This window comes from Lissotriton helveticus, chromosome 4_1 (genome assembly GCF_964261635.1).
Source record: "Lissotriton helveticus chromosome 4_1, aLisHel1.1, whole genome shotgun sequence".
NCBI classification, from domain to species: Eukaryota; Metazoa; Chordata; class Amphibia; order Caudata; family Salamandridae; genus Lissotriton; species Lissotriton helveticus.
In genome coordinates this window covers 1,143,798,320-1,143,821,849 of record NC_136063.1, presented here as the reverse complement: position 1 = coordinate 1,143,821,849, position 23,530 = coordinate 1,143,798,320, and the positions used below count along the sequence as shown (strand labels likewise).

At 42.1% G+C, this 23,530-nt stretch overlaps 1 protein-coding gene across 1 annotated transcript in view; it reads right to left on the bottom strand.

The window, feature by feature from the left end:
• Window positions 1-23,530, bottom strand: part of LOC144829032 (molybdenum cofactor sulfurase-like) — a 1,966,499-nt gene that overhangs the window by 475,648 nt on the left and 1,467,321 nt on the right. The window contains exon 10 of the mRNA XM_078687750.1: window positions 834-915. Coding sequence (XP_078543876.1) covers window positions 834-915 — 82 coding nt within the window. The remainder of the gene's footprint in view (window positions 1-833; window positions 916-23,530) is intronic.

Here is a 23,530-nt window from a genome sequence, read left to right as displayed (position 1 = left end):
TATGTGCCAAAGTGCCAATCTGTCTGCTTTATTTAGGTTGAGAGGAGCCAGTCATGTTTCCGCTGGTGGTTTCCCTTCTGGTTCGATCAGCCTGACGGACTTGGGGCCGTTGATGTAAATAAAACAGATGGCCTGCCCTCCTCAGAGTAAGAAATCCTGGTGGTCCGGAAGAGACAAAAAGAAAAATGACCACCACATACTGGAAAAAAACTCCCAGGATGTCAGAATCATATGTTTTCTTTTAGAAAAACATACTTCAGCAATAGAAGTTTATTTATTTTAAACAATAGGCTTACTGAGCGACTCCATGAAACATGGCGACTGCTCAGCAAACATTGAGAGCCTATGAGGAACTTATATGGCATCTACACTTTAAAGATATAGAGCTCTCCACTAGTCAGACAGAGATATGTAAATATGGTAAACAGTAGTCTGCCTAGGTAGTGGAGGCCATAACCTTAGAGCCCTAAATCAGGCTGTTATCTTTATGTTTATTTAATCATTTTACTGTTCTAGATGGCCTTGACAATATGTCCCTCTTAGTTATTTTTTTATTTATTTCTAATGCATGCTTGGAATGCAAAAGCAGCAGCTAAAAATGTAAAGACCCCGAGGACAATATTTGGGCTGGGGAGAACAAAACCATACTTTGACTCATGGTGAATTGTGAACCAACGCCCCAAATGTCCAATCTCAAAATCCTCTTGAAATTAGACATCTCAATAAACATGGGTTATGATTTAATCAGTGGGTGGTAAAAACTTTTGTTAAGAATGAAACGTGTGTAATGCAAATCATATATTTAGTAATATCATCTTACTGATTTAACTTACCTGTCTCCACAGACTCTACTTTGATGAGCGTGAATTTGTGTATCATTTCCATGATTCAGTGGAATGCCAATGGACTCCATCCCTAGACAGGAAGGTACACACAAAAAAACAATTACCATGCTGTACCCTGTGAAGTTGCTTGAAGATGAAATACAATGCTGGTCTTCAACAAAAGGTTGTCCGATTGGTAAAACTTGTTTGCAACTTTCAATGTTCAACAAATGTAACACTATTGAAAGGCATTATTTGATATGAAAGCTTTCCAGCATATGCATGACTTCTTTTGGTGATTTGTCCTCAAATGTTTCTATGCCAAATGTGGTCATGCTCGAGAACTGAAGGACTTTATGGTAATCCTGGTAGCCTTATTTTAAATTCGCTCTCCTAGTTTGTATGGAGGGTCGGTGGATGGCTAAACCATTTCTTCTCCTTATTTCTCCTTTCCTGATGTGAGGATACTGAACTATATCTCATCTATGCGTTATAAAGTTCACAATATTTGCATCGATTGCATTGATCCCAGGGGAGGTCTGATGAACATTCCACAGTATACATCATGCGGAACATCTCTCATTTAACCAGCACAATTGACATAGGCAATACAATTGTATCAAACATTGTCTGTGATCCAAGCGGTCACAGGGATGGCTTCGCAACTTCAGAGATGATATTGCATGTACTCCACATCATCTAAGACACTCAAGACTTAGGGCCTCATTACAATGCTGGTCGGAAGTGCATCCGAGCAGCATCGTAGCGGAAACAGGACTGCCTGACAAGGAGTCAGCGGTCCCACTATCATGATTTGGATGTGCCCTCTTCATGGCGGTCAGCAAGTGTATTTGTCCTATTGCAGCTTGGGCTGTGGGCCGCAGCACAAGCGGCAATAGGAAAAATACACTTTTGAAACATCAATGATGCAGTGCCTGCAACACGATGCATAGATTTTTAGGGGGCATCACCGTCACACCCAGGGACCACAGTGGAGGGTAACGGGGGACAGGGGCCCCAAAAGACACTTTCTACCAGCCTTTTCATGGCAGCAGAACCGACATGAAAAGGCTGTCAAAAAGGTGCATCGTAATTAAGGCTCCCTGTTTTCTGTTTTACAGATAAATAGATACAGAAATCAATGAGTTTTCTGGCTGCATTTATTTTTGATAGTGGATAAATACAGAAAATGTTGCTTCTTTTAATTGACTCTTCCTGTTGTCTTTCATGAATTATAGCCCCACAGCTGAGCAGGTGGACAGCATGGGAAATTAAAAAAACAGGATACATTTTCTTTAATTAACTTGCTGTGTCAACATACATTTGTGGTATAATGCTAACATTTACCAGTGGATGTACTGTTATGTAATATTTGGCATCTTAAATAGCTAAAACACGACAGACCTCAAAGTATGAGCGTGCGGTTAAATAAAACTGGAAAGTGTTACAACTTCATTTACATGCAGAACACAAAATAAATATGGTTAAATACAGATAAAATGGCTAAAAAATAAATATGGCTAAATACAGACAGAAATGTTGAAAAAATAAATACCATAAAACTGGGAGCCCTAATCATAAGCCCCACAGAGGTGCCTGAATAGACACCATCTCCATTTTGGAGCTAACGCTCCACCTGCCGCCCGATGGGCTACTTGAGCATGTCGGAGGTGGAGTGGATTCCCCTCGCAGGCATCGGTTGGACCGCTTGTATCGTAATATGGTGGTCGGACCGATGCCTCAGATGTCGGGCGGACTGCCACAGACGAGCTGCCGAATGGCGTACCGCCCAACATCATCACAAGTCCCTTAGTCTGACATAAGAAACAATCCTATCTAGCCTCCTTGACTCTTTAGTGTAGTGGGTGAGCATTCATGGACAAGCCACTGTTGCAAAAAGAAGTGAATCTGCAGTAATAGTTGAGTTTTAAAAGTGTGCAATACTTTCATATTCATATTAAATCTATACTATACTGCACTAGAATAAAAATGAAACATTAAAACGCTCATCGACCAAAAAAACAAAAAACAATGAAATGCTAAAACAAACAAAAATTTAGTGGTAAACCAGGGCACCTAAATTGCATATTTTATGTTCTGTTCACGATCACTAAATGATTACAAACAATGGGATGATGAACCTGTAAAATAGATACAGTATATATATGTAGTCCTAGTTTTAACGCAATGTCTCCAAAACATGTTTGCAAGCATAGACGCCTCTCCAACACTAACTGCTTTTAAGAGTGTGCCTATCATCAAACTGACAATCACAATCCTCCCGTGAAAACTAGACTATTTTCTGACTGTTGTTTCCAAATGTATCCCATTAGTAATCCTGGCTCATTAGAAACACAAGAAAAATGAGAGAAACATAGTAGCAATCGGTAAATAAACGCAGACTTGAAACAAAGTTTCTTGAAGTTCAGTGTTTGGGATGGGGGCAGGGTACATTTGCTTTCCTCATGCTTTAAGGTTGATGCTCGCTGGTCCCTTAATGTGGATTTACTGAAAGGAGAAGGCCCTCGTAAATATACAGCAATGCTCCTGTACTCCTGTACTAAGCTCTGCCACGAGGAATTCCCCTTGATTTAGCTCGATCCTGAGCACCTAGGAACACACGCTGGGGATGATGCACTGTTCTCCCCGCAGCCTTTCTTTGCATTACTCTGAGCCACTGCGCGCCCATGCGACTACGATGACACGGCTTGGACATCGCTCCCTTCACTTCCACTACCTTGTGGTTCTCATCTTGGACCCATAGCAACCTCTCAGGAATTCTGATATACTTGCCCTGATGATGATCCCATACCCACTGTTGGGGATCGAAACGTCATCGACAACCACATTTTAACTTCATTTTTTACTTATGACTCATGTGGAGTACAAGATGTTCTTTTAATTGTGACTACTGTAACTTATATATCACTAAAACTCACATTGCAGTTATATGCCTGAGGTCAGGAAATCTGTTGATTTTCAGAACCCCTAACTTCTTGCTCACTTTACATTACCATATCTTGCTTCATGTTTATCGAATATGTAAAGAAATACAATACGTTCCATTTGGACAGTAATATACACAACTCTGACTGTAGTTTTGTGGTTATGGTTTTTGTATTTTCCTTGATAGGGACCGCTGTCTCTAATAATATGCCACAGAGTGGGGTGGCAGGGAGTGGCCATGGTAATGAAGGAGGAAAGAAGGACTTGCCTACCCCTCAGCACTGTGTCTGCATTTCTGATATCCTTGGGCTATATCATAACTTCCATGGAGGTGAGGTAGGCACAAACAGCAGAGCAGACCTGTAAATTTTCCAGAGAGCTTTCGGGCTAATTCTATCTTTTAGGAAAGAGGAAGCGCTGAGCTCCATGTTCCGAAAGCATCACTGAAGGGTCTGTATGAGACCGTGCCAATGCTGCAGTTCAGTAAGGTGAAGGGGAGCTCCAGCTTTTATCTCCAGCCACTTAGTAGAGCAGCAGTCCCCAGCCAGCTCCCTGCCTATTTGAATCTAAGTGTAGAGGAAGAAGAAGCATGGAATGGGTAGTATCTCCTCTTCCCTGTGGCAGTAGCCATCTATCTTCTTGCAAGCATTGTCTATATAAATAAAAAGATTTTCCTGATCATCACGAGAAACAGGTGCACTGAAAGGGATCAAGAAAAGATTCATATAAGTACACTCTCTGATGTTTACAATCATTGTTTACAAATCACTAAATGTTTGCAATCATTTACTTTCACGGAAAAAAATGAACACATTTGGGTCCCATTAGAAACAGCTCACTGGACTTGAATGAAGCCAGTAGCCTTGCCATTGGGAGTTTCCACCGCTCCACAAGAGTATACATGCTGCCAAAGCCAGTACCGGGGAAAGGAAGTCAAAGGGCGTTACCTTATTGGTCAAGGTGAGACTACAGGTGGGAGAAGCAAATGGGTGTCCTTTCTTACAAGGCGTCTATCACTGAGTCACAATCTTCCTTGCCATTCACTCAATACAGCACAGACTGGCATGTAGTTGGATATCACTGCCCCATATGCATTTTCCACTTAGATATGCCATGCATACTCATCTAACAGAACACATAGAAAGTGCTCCTTACATACATTCAACACAGCTAAGAGATTCTATGTAGTTGGCTTTCATATGGCTCAAATGATCACCTGTGGTTGCCACACCGAAACAGAAGCCAGAAGTAGTAGGCCTAAATAAAGCTAGCAAAAACTCTGTCTAACAGAAATATTACGCCCCAACAATTGTTTACAAAAATATTGGTGCCATGTTTTAATATTATACCCACCTGGGCAATATTTTTAAAGGATAATTTGGGCATAATATATCAGTCAAAATACTTTGCATATAAGATTCTGGTGTCTCGACTACCAACAGCACTTGTCAGGTTGGCCTGTAATAGAAAAATCTACAAAAGGTCTAATTAGATGGAAGACCACACACGGGAACCCCATATAGTTTGCGTGTACATTAGCAGTGACTTCCTTAACATTTACATCACTTACTTTGGCCATAACATAAAACGCCAGTACAAGAAAGACAGACAAGTTTATACTAACACATAATTCTCTGGTGTGTTTGAGAGGCAACACAATCACAACAATGACAACAATCAGAACATTTACACATAGAACAATTCATGCCACCATGGTTACACCAACTCCTCCAAGCACAGAGGAGACATCTGTATCATAAATAAACGAGCACAGTACTCAGAACTTCACATACCTCTTGTACAGTTCAGACATGGCATACGATTAGAATATTTTGTGACAGTCACTGGGCATATTACTGATTCACAGGAGGTTGAAACAGTTTATAAACCCTTGCGTATCACCTCTCTGACGCTAGTATTGTACACACACCACCCACAGCTCAGAGCTATAAGTACACACAGTCCACAGTCATTGCAAAGTAATCCAACATCCAGTATCACTCCAGACAGGGTCCTCAACACAGACATGAGATTGACCGTAATGTAACACCAACATTATCAGCAGGCTTATAGGAGTTAGGCGTGTGCTGGAAGCCGCATAATTATGTAGAATGGCATTATCAGATAACTAATGGTGCTATGTGAAAGACTACTGCAATACTGTGTGCTAGACAAATACCAATATTATGACAAAATCATTAAATTCTTACTCATTTAATGGTTCCAAAAAGATAGATCCAGATGCTGTTTCTTTACTGACACATTCCTCATCTGACACATGCCTCATCCTCTGGCATGCTTCAATATAAGCGCGCAAAGGATGGATCGCCAAAGTCCCTGTTGACATTTGCTTTCCCCTAACGTGCTCATGAATATTCATCTCTGCTTAACCCTGGCACCCCTGAGCTTATCCTATCTGCATGCTATTGTCATTATATATTCAGAATCTCAGCAGAAGTGTTTGAGCCAAAATAGACACCACATGAATTCACTTAAGGCTATTTGGGAAGGAAACTCATGCCTTCCCCAGCATTTATATATGTACAGTCTGCAACAGCAGTCACCCTTACTGGCGCAATTAATTGGCACAAGAGTGGCTGAAATTGGTTGTATGACGTTACAACGCATACATTTACAATGCATGCCTTTACAGCACAGTTATTATATCGCAACATGCGTTACAATGCATACATTTACATCTCATACCACTACAACAATTTATTTTAAACTACATTTACAACGCATTCCATTATATCGCATTATACCTTTACAACGCATGCCATTAATGCATACCATTACATTGCATTTAAGGTATGTGTTGTCTAGTGTAGGGGTAAAAATTATGAATCTAACTCCAGGGGTGCAACAGTAGGGAAAGTGTTGGATAGTGTTGGGGTACTATACGTTGTAATGGTATGCGTTGTAATGACATGGGATGTAATGCCTGCGTTGTAGTGACATGCATTGTAGTGTCTTACGTTGTAGTGACATGCAATGTAATGGCTGATTTGTAATGACATGCGTTGTAAAGGATGTTGCGATGTACTGACTACGTTGGAAATGTAGTGCTATGTAATGACTGAGTTTTAAAGGTTGTTTCCCGCTGAAATTACTGGTAGCAGGAACTGTTGCTGCAGTTGTTCTATAAAACAATGCATGTATGTAGTATAAGATACACATTTTTAAAAACTGTTGCTTCATGGATATCATTTCCCAAAATACATACCAGAGTAAAGGGCAGTGATCGTGGACTGAAAGCAGATGACATAAATATTTCAGAGAGAAGGCCTTGAAAGCAGGGAACCGAGAAGATCGATACACAGGAAGACCGAATGCGCTCAGTCATCAATGTCATTCTGGGGTCACTTCTGAAGAAATCACTAACAGTAGTGCTAAAGCGCATACAACACTCTAAAACGTAGGGGTGAATTATACTCATGGTTTAAACACATTTATCTATACTTTAATGCGTACAGTGTTTTAGGTTTATTAAATGCATTTATTCAACATCGTAAAATTAGTATTATGTATTAAAGACACCATTATTTCTGTATGCATATGTGCAGAAAACCATTATATTCATATTAATGTAACTGTGTGTTGTTAAAGTTGTTTGCATTGTAGGCCGAGAGTTAGAAGTTGTTTATAGTTTCAAAAGCCTCAGCTACTGAATAAATAATTAAATGTATCTTTGTATAAGCCAAACAGTATGCTCTCATCCCATAGCAGGTATTGGAATTTAACATCATTATTTAGTTTAAGGAGATAACTGGAAAGTCTTTGAAAAGTCTGAGAAGCGGGAAGGGAGGATTTCTTCTGTGCCTGGCCTATCTACACTCCAGGGTCACAAGAAGCAAAGATGATTTAATTAAAGAAGTTATGGAAAATCACTGTAACCTTAGAGAAGTGAAATAATGCATCATGTGATACATTGGGAAGGGGTTGAGTTTGTCCTTTTTGTATTATGCGGAGGGACAGAAAAGGAGACTTCTAGATTTTCATCGGAGAAGGAGCATCTTAAGAGTGAGCTCCATAGCTTTATGCTATTTTGACCCATTTGACGTGAGTACTTCTAAGGAAGTCTACACGTGCTGACAACTTTGAAAAATAAGATAGGGGAACCAGCCAGAAACATCATCAATGAGAGTAGTGTAGGGAGAGATCATTTATGCTTTCCTTCCTAATGAAAAAGGATTTGGATTCCGCCTCCATCTTGGGTTGTGTACTAATCTTGGAGTTTATTACTCTGTGTCTCCTATGCTGAATCAATTATATGTGTAGATTTGGCTCTGGATTAATTTTCCTGTATCTATATTTGTTAATACTAAGGTGTGTATAAATTCAGTTACTTTTGCCCTTATAATAAAACCCTTAAACAAGAATTCGGAGTCTGTAGTCTTTAAAGTATGACTACATTGTAAGTATAATCTTGACGTGTTTCTTCCCCTCGACAACTTTTAGAAGGCAAATAAAAGACCATCATGCCTAAATTTAGAAGGTAAGGCCCAAAGAAGAAGAGAAGACTGAGCATCAACTGTTTAATGTTATGTATAGAAACGGCAAACTAAAGATGTTCTTGAAGCAAGAAGTATTAACCGCATGCATGCGGGGCGAATTCCGCCCGTACGCTGGGTTTTGCGAAAGCGCACTTTACATGACGAGCTGGGCTCGTCATGAGCGTGCGAGGAGGCTACGCCATGACGAGCCCAGCTCGTCATGAGCGTCGAAGGGGTTAAAGGAGAAAACCGGTCAATGATGTCGGATACATCTCAAATCTTCAGCTGACATTAGAAAAAGCACAATTCTAGACTAGGGATTGACGGTGACTGCAAGCGATGCAGGGATATGTACAGAGAACTGGGAGGTTTTGGTCTACATTGGATGACCCTACAAAAGAGATGCCAGTTTTTACCCCAGAGAGGCATTTCTTGTGGCCAAAAATTTCACTAGCAACCATCTCGTTGAACATGAGATCTAAAGTGCGAGAGACTTTCACTGTGCCCGCTGAAAGGCTTTAGCTTTCTTTAGTAAAGACTAGCAATTGTTGCATGGCAGAATATTATTAGTAAAAATGTTGTGTGACAAATATTTTACCTAGCAAATGCTGTTTACAAAAATATAATCTGACGTTCACCTTAAATGGGGCGAAAATTGTGCAAAAAATATTTTGGTGATGATAGTCTGACACTACACCCTGGAAATCCTGAGCAGTTTGCACTTGTCTTTCATTTTATGGTGATACAAGTAGATGATCTTGACATGACCGAGTCATAAACCCTGGGGCCCGAAAACTTGTGAGATGGCATGTGGGTGAGGACTTGAGTGTTATCCATTTACAGTAGGAGAGAGTACCCATGAGACCAAGGGGAGGTTTATGTACGGCCTAAGCAAGACTTTATACATGCAGGTCAAAGGAGGAAAACACTGTATCATCGCATGGGCCAAAAGATCGGGTCGAGGAAAAGAACCCACCGACCCTCTTTTACACCGGGAAAGGAAACGAAACCATTGAAAAGACATGTAACTCAGGACACTGCAGACATATTGCCTTATCTTGTATACATCCCACTGAATGTAAGATTGGTGTGAGCAAACATAAGACCAATTTTTTATTATTAAGTTGTTAATGAACTATGAGACAATAAACAACATATCTTCCCTCTACAAAATATTTTGTGATCGACAAATGCTTGAATTGTCTGTTTCAACAGCTGAAAAAGTTTCATTTGAACCTTTAAATAAATGTAAACAAAAAGAGCATTAAGTTGTCACACACAGAAATGATGCTGTATGCCTAGAAGAAGTCCACTCTTTTCACTCACACAGCAAAGGCACCATATAGTCAGAAGCAGTGTAAACTCCCCATATACACAAACCAAAAAGCTACACTTCAGTATAGCATGGAAGGAGTCCAATCATGATATTCTTCACAATGAGCCTGTCCTTAGTTACAGTCAGTCCTTTGTCACGAGTATGCACCTGGTATTCAACAGTGGAATTTAGGAGTGTGTTATTTATCCTCATCCTTGATACGAGATATGCAGTTTCAAATGTAAATAATTTTACAGATGAGAGTATATATTACATTACTGTTAGCATTATGAAAGAGAAGACTATGAATGTAGTATTATTTACTGGTTTGATTTTGTGGTGTTTATTAAATTATATTGTGTCGTTACTCATGTTATAAATATTGTCAGGTCATAGGCACTGCATTTGTGTGATTTATGGTTTGCATTGCTGTTGTGTGAATTATGGGTTTCAAGGTTTAACATACATTGCCAATTCCAGCATTTTGGGTTTTAATTAGTAGCCATAATTGTAATTTAAATGAGGTTTCTAAAGTTCATTTTTTAGGTTTCTATTTAAAATACGGAAATCTGTTGTAGCCAAAGCTACTGATAACATTACTGTAACCTTGACCTTTTCAATGAATTTCTATTTTTTTTTTTAATCTATACTACATTCGACTTTATTCGTGAGTTGTTGGGGTTGGCTATTGGAGGTCATCCCCTGCAGTGCATGCCCTTTGCCTCTTTTTTTATTTCTTTGGGGATTTGCAGACCAAGTCTTTGTGTTCTGAAAAGGCACCCACAATGTTTTTTCCCAGTTACATTATATGCATGAGAAGAAAAACTATGCAACACTATGTCCCATATTCTTTGGTAATAGTATATTGATCCATTTCAGTTAGATACAACATTTTTGATAAAATCTGCAAAATATGTGGCAAGCACAGTGTAGCAAAGTGGGTTCCACCAATTTAATCCCCCTTTATATTTATTTATATAAAGTTTTATATAGCGCGGACGTGACCCAAGCAGGTATCAGAGTGCTTTACAGATGATCAAGGTACAAACAGAGCTGCAGGTCAAAGACAACAACAGTGAGAAGCAACACACTGGAATAGATTGAGGAGCAATATAATATGCCAACGCAAAAGGAAATAGAAGAGCATATAAGTGCAACAGACAAATGTAGGGGTTGAGCACAAACCAAAATCACAGACATAGTCAAAAGCATAGGACCCCTGTTGGGAAAAAAAATTATGTAGTCGCATTAATCAGGGCAAGGCAGTCCATGGAGAAGGAGAAAAGCCTGCAAGTAGCAGAACCAACCATGAATGGTACCTGGTAGGAGTAGGTGCCGTTTAAACAAGGGCATTCATCAATCAATCAATCAATCAAAGCATTTGTATAGCGCGCTACTCACCCGGAGGGTCTCAAGGCGCTTCGGGAGGGGGGGTCCGCTACTGCTCGAACAGCCAGGTCTTGAGCTGCTTCCTGAAGGCGAGGTGGTCCTGGGTCAGGCGGAGGTGGGTCGGGAGGGAGTTCCAGGTCTTGGCGGCGAGGTAGGAGAAGGACTTTCCCCCTGTGGTGACTCTTCGGATGCGGGGGACGGCGGTGAGAGCGTGGCCGGTCGATCGGAGCTGGCGTTTGGGAGCGTAGAAATTGCGGCGGCTGTTGAGGTATCCTGGTCCTTGGTTGTGCAGGGCTTTGTGTGCGTGGGTGAGGAGACGGAAGGTGATTCTCTTGTTGACCGGGAGCCAGTGCAGGTCTCGCAGGTGTCCGGAGATGTGGTTGCTTCCACTTCCTTTTTGAAATATGCCGTGAGGGAGTGAGTCTGATGTGTGGAGGCAGAGAGTTCCAGATTCTCGGGCGATACCAGAGAACGCCCGATTATAGGTTTTCTTTTCATGGAATTTTTGAGGTTTCAGCAGCAGGGAGTTGGAACTCCTAGAAGATCAGTGTCAGGAATGGTTTATCTGTAGGTCATTCGCAGTTTGTTTCCCCTATAACTAAATCTTCTCAACGTGCTAAGACCCCTAGTGCCTTAACTAGCTGGAGTTTGTTGGTCGCTAAATATCGCTTGGGTCTGGTCTGGCCCTTCCCTGTTGCCACTGACAGCGCAATCTGTTAGTGCTCTAGTGGTTCCCTTAGAATGTAGGCAAAGCTGAACTTGGAGCGCGAGCGTTCTTTCAACGTCGCACTTCAACCGTTATTTTCTGAGAGGCGGACTTGTTTCGCGCTCTCCCCTCTTCGTAAATCCTTTGTAGTCAGATAACTTTGGTTTTCAATGCCAATTTGGAATTCCTGCAGTTCTGTTCAGTATCGGTTCTCTCCCGATCATCTTCCGTTGCTCGGAAGATTTTGGCAGAACGTTTTCTGAGGTATTCTTGGTATTCGACGGCAGCTTGTTGCAGCTTAGTCACTCTCCGTGACTCTTCACTGCCCTCCAGTGGTTCAGCAGCAGCTCTTCTTCCAGTGCATCCTTCTGAATCCAGCGTTAGCTCAGCTGCAGAGACTTCATTCCGTCGGACTCACTTTGCTAGAGGCAGAAACAGTCGAGCAATGGGTGAGACCTTTCCTAGCTTTCATTGAGGAATTACAGAGTGAGTCCTGGACTCATTTTCTGCATAGTGTTTGGATTCAATTCAATGACTGTACTTAATAATAGCTTATTCCCAGTTCTAGACCTTCCTCCTCATAGTACTTTCTGGCAAGTAATTTCAGCGCATGTACTAAGAGTTTCCTGAGAAGTCATTCGTTTTAATGAACTTCAGCAGTGCAGACTTTTCAAGGAATTTTGGGCAGTTACAAAGCTAATCCGAAGCGCTTTCTGCAACTGAGTAAGGCGCTACATTTTGGAATTGAACTGTTAACCTAGCCTGTGGAATTAGTTGGAGTACAGTTACTGAGGACACTTCTTCAAGTGGCAGTTTCTTCAAGTAGATAAAAATATATATATATATATATTCTTGTGTACCATCTTTATCATCAGCCTCCAATTCTTCCAAGCATCCTCTTGTGGCTATGGTTCACTTAGTAGAGTTCCAAAAAGAGATTCTCTAGAGAGAGGCAAAAGCCCACACTAAATCAGGTAATTGAGAGAGAGTGAGAGAGAGTTTTGGAAAAGAAACGTATGATAATATGAGCGTGAACTTAGTAATGTTTTGTTAACTCTTGCAGGAAGAATATTCATCTCCTCAGAATATTCGAGGTGAAGATTCCAGTGTGGCAGTCTCTCTGTTTGTCTCTTCCACTTCCCCTTTCCCCGACGTCACTGAGGCAAGAGAAATCTGGCGCAGTGGTGTGGGGGAATTGGGAGCAAGCATCATCTTCGGCCTGGTATTCCCGCGGAACTCAGGAAATTTCAGGTACTGAATCTGACAGATTGAAGTGCCCGCAATTGCTTTCCGCTTGGGTACCATGGCTGAAGGACTCGATGTAAAAGCCCTGGGGTCCATTTTGGAAGACTTACAGAAGCAGTTGATTGAGACCAGAGAAGAAGTTAGGAAATCTAATCAAGAGACTAGTTTCCTTAGACAACGACTAAATGAACTCACAGTCAGCCGTAGTCCGGATTTTGGGGGTCAGAAGTCTCAAACCTTTAATCCTTCTCCATCCTCTAGTGAGCTTACCACGCAGGTGGTACATGCCATGTCCCCTACCATCCCACTGGCCCCTCCAGAAAGGTTTATGGGTGATCCTAATAAGGCACAGGTGTTTGTCACGCAGTGTTCGTTGCATTTTCTTTGCAAGCCTATAATTTTTAAGGAGGATCAATCTAAAGTGGCGTTCATGCTGTCGTACCTGAGTGGGGATGCCGCGGCTTGGTCTTTACCTCTAGTGTCTACCAATGATCCAGTGTTATACAACTTTAAAGATTTCAAGACAGAATTTTTACGAATTTTTGATCGGAGAGCAATCTCTCAAACTACAGACAACGAGCTTCTTGATTTGAAACAAGGTAATCGTGAGTTAGTGGCATATTTAGCCCAGTTCAACAAACTTATTGTGGAAACGAATTGGCCTACAGAAAAAAGAGCGGCAATTTTCTACAGAGGTCTGAGAGACGAATTAAAGGATGGTTTAGCTCAGATTCCCAAAAGACCCACAGATGTTTCCGAATTGATCGACCTGGTTCTTCAGATTGATCAGAGACAATCTGAGAGGCGTTCGGAGCGGCGAAAGGAAAATCGACCTATTCCCCCGAGGTTTGATCGGATCCGTTCTGAAGTAGTAAAATCCAAGGAAGAAGTCACCATTGAAGAACCCATGCAGATAGGAACGGTCCGTGGTCCACTGAGTAAGGAAGAACGTGAAAAAAGAAGAGTCGGTAAACTGTGCATGTACTGTGGTGGATCCGGCCATTTTGTCAAGGAGTGTCCACGAAGACCAAAAACAACGTCATGGGTAAAAGACAAGCTCCACCAGTAGACGGAGTTGCTCTGGTGGACGCAGAATCTAAGTCAACTCCTTTTATACAGTCTTTGTCCAATACCATGCAGTTCTCCGCTCCGCATCTCATTCTTTCCTGTCAAATTCATTTTGGAAAAAATCAATGTGCAACTGTAGCGATAATGATTGACTCTGGAGCCACTGGAAATTTTTGCGATATTTTGTTTGCAAAAAGCTGGGGAATTAATTTTGTAAGAAAGGACAAACCAGAGCCGGTACGAGCAGTAGATGGTACTCCGCTATCATCCGGTCCAATTGCTTTTGATACTGAAGTAATCTCGGTGTTGGGTCCTGGAAAACATTGCAGTTTCATTTGCTTTAGTTTAGTTGACACCCCTCAATTCCAGCTCATTTTGGGCTTGCCTTGGCTAACTGAACACAACCCGAAGATTGACTGGGCCAAGAGAACTGTAGATTTGAATTCAGAATATTGTCTGGAACATTGTTTTCATCCTCCTTCCCAGGAGAAAGAATCTAGTGAATCTTATTGTTTGGCAAATCAACCTCAAATGATTTGTTTGGTGGAACTTCCGGATGTACCTGCACAGTATCAAGATTTGAGACCCGTTTTTGACGAACAAGAAGCGCAAAGACTCCCTCCCCATCGGGAGTATGATTGCACTATAGAATTGGAGCCTGGAGCCTCTTTGCCTTGCAGTCGTATTTATGCTCTCTCGGAATCAGAAAATTTGCATTTGAAAGAATATCTTGACAAGAACTTGGCAAACGGATTCATAAGACCTTCTCAGTCCCTGGTTTCCTCCCCTCTTTTTTTTATTCCCAAGAAGGATAAGAGCTTGAGGACTTGCATTGACTATAGGGCCTTGAATTTGGTGACCAGAAAAAATCGTTACCCATTGCCACTCATCTCCGAGCTTTTGGATCAGGTGAAGGAGGCCCATGTCTACACTAAATTAGATTTAAGGGGAGCTTACCATCTGGTCCGGATGGCAGAAGGGGATGAGTGGAAAACGGCGTTTCGAACCCGATTCGGACTTTTTGAGTACCAAGTGATGCCCTTTGGGTTGTGCAATGCTCCTGTGGCTTTTCAGCACTTTGTGAATGATATCCTTCGTGAGTTTTTGGATCGATTTGCAGTCGTCTATATTGATGATATTCTTATTTTTTCCAAGAATGTTGAGGAGCATGTTCAATATTAACCAAGGGGGGGTCAGAGGGAAAGTTTAACGACCACAATGCTACGTCCCTCAAGACTACTAGAAACCAACTAACGAGTAGCATTAAGTCAAAACCCTCTCAGTGAGGGTTGGATGAATGCGTGTGCTGATAGCAAAATCATTCATGGGGCACCTTTAAGTTGTTTGTAGTGTTCCCATCAGAGTTCCATCCTGTACCGCCCTACATCATTTGGGAATATCACCAGTAGTACACCAGGAAAGACCCAATGAGGAGCATGTTCTGCATGTTCGAACCATTTTGGAATGTCTCTTGAAGAATCAACTCTACGTAAAATTGGAGAAATGTGTGTTTCATGCAACCAAGGTTGAGTTTTTGGGGTTCATTCTTTCTCCAGAAGGTGTTTCAATGGATGAATCTAAGCTTAAGGCATTTCGTGATTGGCCCGCTCCTTGCACTGTGAAAGAAATCCAAAGTTTTGTGGGTTTCGCCAATTTTTATCGCCGTTTCATTCAGAATTTTTCTGAGAAGGTGAGTCCAATCACCCGTTTGCTTCGGAAGAATGAAAAGTTTGTGTGGGGACCAGAGGCAGAGCAGGCCTTTCAATTTCTCAAAGAATCTTTCATCACGGCTCCAATTTTGCAACACCCTGACCCGTTGGAACCATTTTTTGTGGAGGCAGATGCTTCCAATTTGGCTATTGGGGGTGTATTGTCTCAACGCAATAAGAAGACTGGACAGCTTCATCCAGTAGCTTATTATTCCCGAAAACTGTCCCCTGCAGAGCTCAATTATGCTATTGCAGACAAGGAGTTGTTGGCAGTCAAAGAAGCATTCCTAGAATGGCGACATTATTTACTGGGAGCCAGACATGTGGTTACTTCGGTGGTCGTTATTCTTTGCTGATTATGATTTTGTACTTACTTACAAACCAGGAGTAAATAATGGGAAATCTGACGCCCTTTCTCGTCTGAATGTGGGGGAAAATCCAAAAGCAAGGTCAGAAGAATTCCTCATTCCCTTGGAGAAGATTGTGGCAGTCTCAGTAGTGGATGAGTTGGAAGAAAAGATTTCACTGGAATTTAAAAAAAAAAGATTACTTGAATTGGGAATCTGAAGGTCCTAATCGTTTTGTGAAAGATGGAAAACCGTATTCTCAAGAAAAGATGTTCGTTCCTGGGGAGAAGCTTCAAGAAGAAACCATTCGAATGTTCCATGATCAGCCGTTGGCCGGACACAAGGGAGTAGTAAAGACTTTGGAGTTGGTGAAACGAAACTTTCATTGGCCCGGTATGGAAGCTCAGGTTCGACAGTATGTAGCCACTTGTGAACAGTGTTTAAAGGGTAAAAGTCTAAGACAATCTCCACAGGGCCTCCTTATGCCTTTACCAGTACCTCCTTACCCTTGGCACACCGTGTCGATGGATTTTATCGTGGAGTTACCATCCAGTCAAGGGAATTCGGTCATTTGGGTGGTGGTTGATCAATTTTCCAAAATGGGTCACTTTATCCCTCTCAAAAGCCTTCCTAATGCTACAGAATTAGCCTCGTTGTTTGTGCAACATGTAGTTAAACTGCATGGGATCCCGAAGGTAGTAATTTCTGATAGAGGCCCCCAATTTGTGTCCCGATTTTGGAGATCCTTTCTTAAAGGTTTGGGGGTTGACTCTCGTCTGTCCTCTGGTTATCACCCTGAAACCGATGGACAGACGGAGAGAGTAAATCAGGATTTAGAGCAGTACCTTCGTTTGTATCTTATGGAACAGGAGGGAGATTGGCCTTCATTGCTAGGCCCAGCAGAGTTTGCATACAATAACTCAGTACATTCAGCCACAGGATTTTCCCCTTTCTTCTTAAATTCTGGTAGGCATCCCAACATGTTGGTGGGCAAAGTAGTTGTGGACATTCCAGCAGCTGGGGACGTCATTCAGAAGTTACAACTAGCTTACCAAGTTGCCTCTGCTAATTTGGTAAAGGCTAAGGCTGCTTTCAAGAGACAGGCTGATAAGGGTCGTAAGGAGAGTCCAGTTTTTGAACCTGGGGATCTAGTTTGGGTCTCCACGCGCCATATGCGCTTGCGAGGAAATCGAAAGTTTCAACCAAGGTTTGTGGGTCCCTATCCAGTGGACAGAATGTTAAATTCAGTGAGTGTAAGATTACGATTACCTAAAACCTTAAAGATTCACCCAACCTTCCATGTTTCATTAATCAGGAAACATCCTCCTAATCTTCGTAAGGTCCTTCCGCCTGCACCTTTGCTGGTGGATTCCGCTGAGGAATTTGAAGTAAAGAGAATTCTGGACTCCAAGATCAGGAAGGGTCAAGTGTTCTACTTGGTGGACTGGAAGGGTTTTGGTCCTGAAGAACGATCTTGGGAGCCTAGTTCTAATGTCCACGCTCCTAGATTGGTGAGGGAGTTTCATAAGACTTATCCACAAAAACCTAGGGAGGGGGTTTTGGTGGGGGGTACTGTCAGGAATGGTTTATCTGTAGGTCATTCGCAGTTTGTTTCCCCTATAACTAAATCTTCTCAACGTGCTAAGACCCCTAGTGCCTTAACTAGCTGGAGTTTGTTGGTCGCTAAATATCGCTTGGGTCTGGTCTGGCGCTTCCCTGTTGCCACTGACAGCGCAATCTGTTAGCGCTCTAGTGGTTCCCTTAGAATGTAGGCAAAGCTGAACTTGGAGCGCGAGCGTTCTTTCAACGTCGCACTTCAACCGTTATTTTCTGAGAGGCGGACTTGTTTCGCGCTCTCCCCTCTTCGTAAATCCTTTGTAGTCAGATAACTTTGGTTTTCAATGCCAATTTGGAATTCCTGCAGTTCTGTTCAGTATCGGTTCTCTCCCGATCATCTTCCGTTGCTCGGAAGATTTTGGCAGAACGTTTTCTGAGGTATTCTTGGTATTCGACGGCAGCTTGTTGCAGCTTAGTCACTCTCCGTGACTCTTCACTGCCCTCCAGTGGTTCAGCAGCAGCTCTTCTTCCAGTGCATCCTTCTGAATCCAGCGTTAGCTCAGCGGCAGAGACTTCATTCCGTCGGACTCACTTTGCTAGAGGCAGAAACAGTCGAGCAATGGGTGAGACCTTTCCTAGCTTTCATTGAGGAATTACAGAGAGAGTCCTGGACTCATTTTCTGCATAGTGTTTGGATTCAATTCAATGACTGTACTTAATAATAGCTTATTCCCAGTTCTAGACCTTCCTCCTCATAGTACTTTCTGGCAAGTAATTTCAGCGCATGTACTAAGAGTTTCCTGAGAAGTCATTCGTTTTAATGAACTTCAGCAGTGCAGACTTTTCAAGGAATTTTGGGCAGTTACAAAGCTAATCCGAAGCGCTTTCTGCAACTGAGTAAGGCGCTACATTTTGGAACTGAACTGTTAACCTAGCCTGTGGAATTAGTTGGAGTACAGTTACTGAGGACACTTCTTCAAGTGGCAGTTTCTTCAAGTAGATAAATATATATATATATATATATTCTTGTGTACCATCTTTATCATCAGCCTCCAATTCTTCCAAGCATCCTCTTGTGGCTATGGTTCATTTAGTAGAGTTCCAAAAAGAGATTCTCTAGAGAGAGGCAAAAGCCCACACTAAATCAGGTAATTGAGAGAGAGTGAGAGAGAGTTTTGGAAAAGAAACGTATGATAATATGAGCGTGAACTTAGTAATGTTTTGTTAACTCTTGCAGGAAGAATATTCATCTCCTCAGAATATTCGAGGTGAAGATTCCAGTGTGGCAGTCTCTCTGTTTGTCTCTTCCACTTCCCCTTTCCCCGACGTCACTGAGGCAAGAGAAATCTGGCGCAGTGGTGTGGGGGAATTGGGAGCAAGCATCATCTTCGGCCTGGTATTCCCGCGGAACTCAGGAAATTTCAGGTACTGAATCTGACAATCAGCTCCAACCAGAAAGCTCCAGGTTTTGGGCTATGCGTAGCACTACGCGAACTGCGTAGTACCCTGTTCGCACTGTGCAAGATGCCGTTTTCAATGATTGCACAGTGCGGACAAGCATCCGGCAATGTGCAGTCATTGAAAACGGCATCTTGCACAGTGCGAGATGTAGTTTTCTGCCGCTCGAGTAGATTTTTACTCGAGTGGCAGCTTTCTCAAGGCGCACTGGCAGTATCTCATAGCGAGCGGTCTCAAGCATATGCAATCACTCGCAATGAGAAACCTGACCTCCCTGCATTGAGAATCTCACCGGGAGGTTTATTTTCCATGCTCGCAATCGGCAACTTGATGTTGCTGATCACGAACGAGGAAAAAGTCTCGCCGGGATGTCATTTTGCTTGCTCGTGGTCGCCAACTTGACGTTGAGGATCACGAGCAAGCAAAAAATGACCGCTGCACTACGCTATGCGTGTTTGCACTGTGGTACGTGCAGTTCGCGTAGTGCGAAGTAGCGCAAACTACGCAAGCGTAGCGCAGTGCTTTGCCCAGGGTTACTTATATTGCAAGTGGGCATTCATAGGATAGGTCTGTAGTTCATACTGAAAGACTGTGTGCTCACAGCATTACACTCTATTGGAAGAATTTGTCTTACCGCACAAGTTCATTATAATTAAGCCAAGAGATACCAGTCAAGCATTAGTTTAAGGGTGTTAGACCTTTGGTGTGGTCTTCTCCTAAATGTTTTACTTCACTCCACCTGTTTTCTGAATTCATTTTTTGGGTATTTAGACTCTGGGCACTTTACAACTGCTAACCAGTGCTAAAGTATTTGCTCTATCTCCTCAAAACATGGTAAAATTGGTCAACACCTTATTTGCACATTTTATTTATTTACAAGTCCCAGGCATATGGTACTAGATGTACCTGGCATGTAAATTAAATGCTACCAGTGGGCCAGCAGCACTCTCTGTGCCACCTACTCAGGTATGCCATTGCAGCCTGCACTGCAGTTTTAACTCTGGCATTTGGACCTTGCAAAATAAACTTTTTGACAGGCATACTTGAACAATGCCCGTAAGGTAGGTCCTAAATGCCCATAAGGCTGGGTGCATTGTATTTAAAAGGTATAAAATGTGTTCTTAGGTTTTTATGTCCTCGTAGTGAAAAACTCCTTCATTACATTTTCATTATTGTAAGGCCTATCTCACCCACTAAATAACATAAGGGTGCCTCATTGCATTTAAGAAGTGCTACCTTTTTATGGGGAGCCGATAGAAATATCATGTTTAGACTATAATGAATTGTAATATAAAATCCTCTTTAAGGGTAGAGTGGAATTGTAATTTTAAGTCACAATTCTGAAAATGCCAATTTTAGAAAGTGGAATTTTCTTTTCCTTGCTATTTGTGCTTTGTGCCAGTAGCCTTGGTCATATGACTATGTAACTCAGCTGTGGTAAGTGTAACAGTGAGGGTGTTTTTCTTACTGGTTGGGGTTGGGAAGGGGCTTAAGAAGAAGCCCCCAATCAGGAGAAAGCATTAGGTGCCCAGGTAGAGGACAGGTCTGGTGAAGGGAGAAACAAAAATCAAGCTCCATACCAAAGGTGCACTTTGGACGCCAGAAGAACCAAAGAATTTACTCTTAGTGGCTAGAGCTTGCTACTAGGACCAAAATGATGATAATATGAGGCAGATAAGCCAAATGGAGCTGGAGAAATGGAGAAAATGGATGGGAAACAGTGCAAGTAGCACACTTCTACAAAACCTGAGATTCGCATGTGGAGGACACAGCCTCCTCGGTGGGCACATCCTAATTCTGTTTAAACACCATGGGGAGTGGGCACATGTAGAGCCTCCCTCTCCAAGATCCCTTATGCCCCCGAAAACCCCATCCCCGGGGCCCAACACAGCTAGAGATGTTCTGAGGGGAACCCATCTCCCCAGAAGTGAAGAATGAGCCAGGAGTCTACTAGGGCAGACTAGAGCCCCAGGAATAGTAAGGATCCCTTTCATGATCCTTGTGCCCATGTCTGGAGAGGGGTAGGAGCAGCCAGGTAGCAGATCCAGCCCGTGCTCCATAACGGTGGGAGGAGGAATTGCTTCTGGCTCCCATATCAGCCCAAGGAAGAAGGCAAAGCATGATGCAGTGGCAGGGACTGCAGGAAGATTGAGGCTCTCCTGTGGCCACCAACAAGAAAGGCATGTGGGTGCCCTGGTGGGACCGGGATGGTATACAACCGTTTCAACGCAACTTTTACAACGAATATCTTTTACAACGCAACTTTTACAACGCAGGATCCATTACAACGAATGTCTTTACAACGCATGTTTTTACATCGCAGGTACCTTTACAACGCATGCCATTACAACGTATGTATTGGTAAGTATATAATTATATTAAAAAATGTATTTAATTATTTTTATATAAATAAATAAATATTAATTAATTATTATATTTAAAAATAAAATATTATTTATTTAAAAAAAATATTTATATAATTCTATTATTCATAAATATTTTTACCCCTACACTATCCAACCCATACCCTACTATTACACCCCCCTGGAGTTAGAATAGTAATTTTAACCCCTACACTATCCAACACTTACCCTACTATTTCACCCCCCTGGAGTTAGAATAGTAATTTTTACCCCTACACTATCCAACACTTACCCTACTATTACACCCCCCCGGAGTTAGAATAGTATTTTTTACCCCTACACTATCCAACACTTACCCTACTATTTCACCCCCCTGGAGTTAGAATAGTAATTTTTACCCCTACACTATCCAACACTTACCCTACTATTACACCCCCCCGGAGATAGAATAGTATTTTTTACCCCTACACTATCCAACACTTACCCTACTATTACACCCCCCCCCGGAGTTAGAATAGTAATTTTTACCCCTACACTATCCAACACTTACCCTACTATTACACCCCCCCGGAGTTAGAATAGTAATTTTTACCCCTACACTATCCAACACTTACCCTACTATTACACCCCCCGGAGTTAGAATAGTAAATTTTACCCCTACACTATCCAACACTTACCCTACTATTACACCCACCCCCGGAGTTAGAATAGTAATTTTTACCCCTACACTATCCAACACTTACCCTACTATTACACCCCCCGGAGTTAGAATAGTAATTTTTACCCCTACACTATCCAACAATTACCCTACTATTACACCCCCCCGGAGTTATAATAGTAATTTTTACCCCTACACTATCCAACACTTACCCTACTATTACACCCCCCGGAGATAGAATAGTAATTGTTACCCTTACACTATCCAACACTTACCCTACTATTACACCCCCCCCGAGTTAGAATAGTAATTTTTACCCCTACACTATCCAACACTTACCCTACTAGTACACCCCCCCGGAGTTAGAATAGTAATTTTAACCCCTACACTATCCAACACTTACCCTACTATTACACCCCCCCGGAGTTAGAATAGTAATTTTTACCCCTACACTATCCAACACTTACCCTGCTATTACACCCCCCCCCCCGGAGTTAGAATAGTAATTTTTACCCCTCCACTATCCAACACTTACCCTACTATTTCACCCCCCTGGAGTTAGAATAGTAATTTTTACCCCTACACTATCCAACACTTACCCTACTATTACACCCCCCCGGAGTTAGAATAGTAATTTTTACCCCTACACTATCCAACACTTACCCTACTATTACACCCCCCCGGAGTTAGAATAGTAATTTTTACCCCTACACTATCCAACACTTACCCTACTATTACACCCCCCCGGAGTTATAATAGTATTTTTTACCCCTTCATTATACTACACTTACCCTACTATTATACACTCTAGGAGTTAAAATTATTAATTAAAAAATATATTTAAAAAATTAAAATTAATTACAATTATTTATCGAATAATTTTTGTAATTTAAATAAAATTTTATAAAATATAAATACTTACCTATACTTACGTTGTAATGGCATGCGTTGTAATAGCACCTGCGTTGTAATGCCATGCGTTGTAATGGCATCTGCGTTGTAAAAATTGCGTTGTGATGGCATGCGTTGTGAATGCATGCGTTATAACGTCATACATCCGACCGGGATACCTGTATCAAAAGAAAAAAGCAGCACAAGACAGCATATTTGAGAAGAAAAATGCCTTGCTGCCAAATGCAATGCCAGTAATCAATTATTCATGCCTGGGGCAATGCAGAGCCACATAGGTCCCCGCGGTGGCTTCAGAATCTGCATACTATTAAAATGTGATGCCTCAGGAAGGGCAGGAGAACTACAAACAAGTTACGGAGTGTTCTGGTGGCTGCCAGTAGTGTGGCAGGCTATATGTCAGAACCTCTTTCAGAGGGCCACAGGGCACACATGGGCTACTGGGCCAAACCTTGGCAGTTGAGGCTTTTTACTACCTATGTCCCGGGGCACACCCTATATGAGTCCTGAGCAACTGGGCCACTTACTGCTTCTGCATTT